The sequence below is a fragment of the Citrus clementina genome, unplaced genomic scaffold (genome assembly GCF_000493195.1).
Source record: "Citrus clementina cultivar Clemenules unplaced genomic scaffold, Citrus_clementina_v1.0 scaffold_9, whole genome shotgun sequence".
In the NCBI taxonomy this organism is placed as follows: domain Eukaryota; kingdom Viridiplantae; phylum Streptophyta; class Magnoliopsida; order Sapindales; family Rutaceae; genus Citrus; species Citrus x clementina.
This window is the reverse complement of record NW_006261964.1, coordinates 23705769-23711098: the sequence shown is the minus strand read 5'-3', so window position 1 is coordinate 23711098 and position 5330 is coordinate 23705769. Positions and strand designations below refer to the sequence as shown.

The window sequence follows — 5330 nt, the reverse complement described above, 5'->3', positions numbered from 1 at the left end:
GTTTCAGTTATTGTGGGAAACTGAAGATACCGACTTAAGAAGTCACGAAGTACCGTTATCCGCCATTTATACGGGAAAATAAATCAAAACACACCAAAATCAAATCTGCAAAATCAAATCAAGCGTGAAAGCGAGCAAAAAGAAGCACACAATAAAAAAGGAAAATGAACTTACATTCGTCCTCTCATTGAGTTAACCTCAAGCTCCATTTGAAATTCATATATGCCACTCTCTACTGTTCTGAGTTGTCCCTCTAGATCCTCAACATAGGACACGAATTCTGGTGGTTGCAGATCCCAAAGTGGATGTGATTTACAGCTTTGTATCAGGCCTCTTAAGTGAAATTTTATACGCCGAAATCTTTTAAGATGTGCGAACAGGTATTTTCTCATTGAGGTGCTCATGATGTAAAATGAAAATTGATGAGAGAATGTACAACTGTCAAACAAACACGCTTACACAAGAAAAACAATGTTAAAAAAAAAACTATGTACAGTGCATCAATCTAAGGAAAAAAAAAATCAAACAATGAAACGGTAAAATAATAGTAAAACAAAAAAAAATCATTAAAAACTTAATCAAGAATTGGTGGGTCATCCAAATTAATTTCGGTGTCCTCGTCACGTGGGTGATGTTCCAGATATGGTTTTAATCTTTGACCATTAACTTTAAATGTGACACCATTATTTGGATTCTCAATTTCTATGGCCCCATATGAATATACATTTTTTACAACAAATGGGCCACTCCATTTTGACTTTAACTTTCCTGGAAATAAATGAAGACGAGAATTATAAAGCAACATTTTTTGACCAATCTCAAATGTTTTTCGAAAAATTCTTTTATCATGAAATGCTTTTGTTCTTGCCTTAATAATTCTTGAATTTTCATATGCATCATTCCTTAATTCCTCAAGTTCATTCAATTGCAATTTTCGCACATTACCAGCATCAACCAAATTTGAATTAAAAGCTTTAATAGCCCAAAGTGATTTATGTTCAAGTTCAACAGGTAAATGACAAGGTTTACCATAAATTAACCGATAGGGTGACATTCCTAATGATGTTTTAAATGCAGTGCGGTAAGCCCAAAGTGCATCATTAAGTCTAAGAGACCAATCTTTTCGGTTTGGGTTAACCGTTTTTTCCAAAATTTGTTTTATCTCCCTATTTGCTAATTCAACTTGACCATTTGTTTGAGGATGATAAGGGGTAGCAATTTTATGTGTAATTCCATATTTCTTCATTAAAGACTCAAATGACTTATTACAAAAATGCTTACCTCCATCACTGATAATGGCTCGAGGGATTCCAAATCGACTTAAAATGTTTTCTCTTAAAAATTTAATCACAGTTTTACTGTCATTATTTCGACAAGAAATTGCTTCAATCCATTTTGAAACATAATCAACTGCAACTAATATATACACAAATCCAAAAGATGATGGAAATGGACCCATGAAATCAATTCCCCAACAGTCAAATATTTCAATTTCAAGTATGGGATTTAAGGGCATCATGTTTCTTTTTGTAATTGATCCCAATTTTTGACATTTTTCACAACTTTTGCAAAATTCATATGTGTCTTTAAACATTGTAGGCCAATAAAATCCACACTGCAAAATTTTAGCAGTAGTTTTTCTTGAAGAAAAGTGACCACCACATGCTTCAGAATGACAAAAATTAATGACACTACTTACCTCATTATCAGGAATACATCGCCGAAAAATTTGATCTGGGCAAAATTTGAACAAATAAGGATCATCCCAATAAAATTTCTTTACTTCAACAAAAAATTTCTTCTTCTCTTGAGCATTCCATTGCAAAGGCATTTTACCTGTAACAAGAAAATTAACAATATTAGCATACCATGGCATTGAAGTAAAAGAAAATAAAAATTCATCAGGGAAAGAATCATTTATGGGTGTTATATCATTGCAGAATTCGAATGTGAGTCTTGATAGATGATCAGCAACAACATTTTCAGCACCCTTTTTATCTTTGATGGTAAGGTCAAATTCTTGTAGTAACAAAATCCAACGAATTAGTCTCGGTTTGGCATCCTGTTTACTCATCAAATATCTCACAGCAGCATGGTCAGTAAACACAACAGATTTAGAGCCAAGCAAATATGAACGGAATTTGTTTAATGCAAATACCACAGCAAGTAATTCTTTTTCAGTTGTAGAATAATTCATTTGAGCACTATCCAAAGTCTTGCTCGCATAATAAATCACAAAAGGCTTACCATCCCTTCTTTGTCCTAAAACAGCACCAACAGCAAAATCACTTGCATCACACATTAATTCAAATGGCAAAGACCAATCAGGAGATTGCATAATAGGTGCAGATGTTAAAAGACAAATTATTTTTTCAAAAGATTTTTGGCAATCATCATTCCATTCAAACGGTGCATCTTTTAATAAGAGGTTACAAAGTGGTTTAGATATGGCACTAAAGTTTTTTATAAACCTCCTATAAAATCCTGCATGTCCTAAAAAGGATCGCACATCTCTAACTGTTTTTGGTTGTGGCAATTTAGATATGACTTCGATTTTTGCTTTGTCAACTTCAATTCCTTTAATAGAAACAACATGACCCAAAACAATTCCAGAAGTAACCATGTAGTGACATTTTTCCCAATTCAACACGAGTTCTTTTTCAACACATCTTTTTAAAACTTTCTCCAAATTATCAAGGCAATCATCAAAAGAATTCCCAAACACAGTCAAATCATCCATAAAGACCTCTAAACAATGTTAAACCATATCACAAAAAATGCTTAACATACATCTTTGAAATGTTGCAGGAGCATTACAAAGCCCGAATGGCATTCTTTTAAATGCAAATGTTCCAAAAGGACATGTGAATGTGGTCTTTTCTTGGTCCTCAAGTGCTATAGGAATTTGATAATAACCTGAATATCCATCTAAAAAACAATAGTAGGGATGTCCTGCTACTCTTTCTAAGATTTGGTCAAGGAATGGTAATGGAAAATAATCTTTTCTAGTGGCTTCATTTAATTTTCTATAATCAATGCACATGCGCCAACTAGATGTAATTCGTGTTGGAATTAATTCACCTTTTTCATTTTTAACAACAGTGATTCCAGATTTTTTAGGCACTACTTGTGTAGGACTTACCCACTTACTATCAGAAATAGGGTAGATAATTCCCACATCAAGTAATTTAAGGACTTCTGTTTTGACTACCTCTTTCATGTGTGGGTTTAATCTTCTTTGAGGTTGTTGACATATTTTAGCATTTTCTTCCAAATTAATTCTATGTGTGCAGATTAAGGGATTAATGCCTTTAATGTCATTTAAAGTCCATCCTATTGCATTTTTATGCTTTTTAAGAACAGTTAGTAACTTACCTTCTTGGTCGCTTGTTAAAGTAGAAGAAATCACAACAGGATAAGTTTGTTCTTCTCCAAGAAAAGCATATTTCAATCCTTCAGGCAAAGGTTTCAATTCCATTTTAGGTGCTTCTTGTTGTTCTGTCTTTTCAATACTTCCAAGCTCCTCAAATTTTGGCTCGTCATCATAATTTTGCGAAGTCTGCATAGAATCAAGCAACGAATTTATATTAGAAATATCAAGTTTAAGTTGCTTATTTGACTCAATTGAATTAACTAAACAAACATTAGAAAGTTCAGAAAAATCCCCTTTTTGAATATTTTCCTCGATACAAGATTCAAACAATTCCTTTTGTTCATCAGTATCATCTTCATTCTCATTTTCTTCATTAGGTTGCCTGCACATGTTGAAAACATTCAATTCCAAAGTCATATTCCCAAAGGATAAATTCATTAAACCATTCCTACAATTAATCAAAGCATTAGCAGTTGCTAAAAATGGTCGACCTAAAATTACAGGAATTGGTTTGTAATTATTCACAACAGGTTCAGTTTCCAAGACAATAAAATCCACAGGATAAATAAATTTATCAACTTGTACTAAAACATCTTCCACTATTCCTTTTGGTACTTTAACGGATCTATCGGCAAGCAAAAGTGTAGTTGAAGTTGATTTTAACTCACCAAGATTAAGTTGAAGATAAACTGAATATGGAAGCAAATTAACACTAGCACCAAGATCTAGTAAAGCATGTTCAATTCTGTAGTTACCAATAATACAAGAAATGGTAGGACAACCAGGATCTTTATATTTCAACTTATTATTAGTAGACAGAATTGTACTTACCTGTTTGGCCATGAAAGCACTCTTTCTTACCTTCAATTTCCTCTTAACAGTGCACAAGTCCTTTAAAAATTTGGCATATGAAGGAACCTGCTTGATTGCATCTAATAGAGGAATGTTAACTTTCACTTGCTTAAAGATTTCATAAATTTCAGAAGAGTGGTTTGATTTCTTTGGTTTATTCAATGCATGCGGAAATGGTGGTTCAGGTGGAACACTAGTTATTTCTTCACTAGGTGTAAGTTCATTTAGTCCTTCCTTACCCTTTGAATTTTCATCATTTTCATAAGGTTCAGGCATAGGTCTATCAACAACCTTACCACTACGAAGAGTTATAACTGACTTGACTTGGTCTGTGGGTGAATTTTGTTGAATTTTAGGATTTGGTTGTGGTTGGGCTGGAAATTTTCCTTTTTCTTGAATGGTGAGTGCAGAAGCAATTTTAGCAAGAGTATCTTTCAAATCAGAAAAAGTTTGTGCATTTTGATTGTTAATAACATCTTGCTTTCTGATGAATGAATGCATTGTGTCCTCCAGATTTTTCCAAGGTGGTGGAACATATGGTGCATAAGGCTGAGGATTTTGAAAATTTTGTGGAGGTGGTGCTTGTGAAGATTGTGCATTATTATTATTCCTCCAACTGAAATTCGGATGATTTTTCCAACCAGGATTATAAGTCTGTGAATATGGGTTTGGTTTATTGAAAGTGTTAATGACATTAGCTTGATCATTTAGACATTCTTTAAGTGCAGGCAAAGTGGGACACTCTTGAGTGAAATGATCATTCGAATTACATATGTTACATGCAATTTCTTGAACAGATTTTACTTGATCACTCTTTTTATGCTCCAAAGCTTCAACTTTCCTAACTAGGGATGCAAATTTTGCTTGTAAATCATGATCTTCCCTAAGGTTATGGATTCCTCCACTAGATGGAGATGATTGTTGCTTATTTGTCAATTCAAAAGTTCCAACAGTATCCCAATGTTGTGCATTTTCAGCTAATTGGTCAAGGTAATCTAGTGCATCTTCAGGATTTTTATCCCTAAATTCACCATTACACATCATTTCAACAACATGTCTACTTTGGGGTATTAAGCCTTCGTAGAAATAAGTGACCAATCGCCAA

The 5330-nt window shown here is 33.5% G+C and overlaps 1 protein-coding gene across 1 annotated transcript in view; it reads right to left on the bottom strand.

Moving 5' to 3' along the window:
* The window catches only part of LOC112100001, a 7008-nt gene that overhangs the window by 656 nt on the left and 1022 nt on the right, over positions 1 to 5330 (bottom strand). The window contains 4 exon segments of the mRNA XM_024187568.1: positions 668 to 2577; positions 3052 to 3633; positions 3691 to 4774; positions 5030 to 5246. Coding sequence (XP_024043336.1) covers positions 668 to 2577; positions 3052 to 3633; positions 3691 to 4774; positions 5030 to 5246 — 3793 coding nt within the window.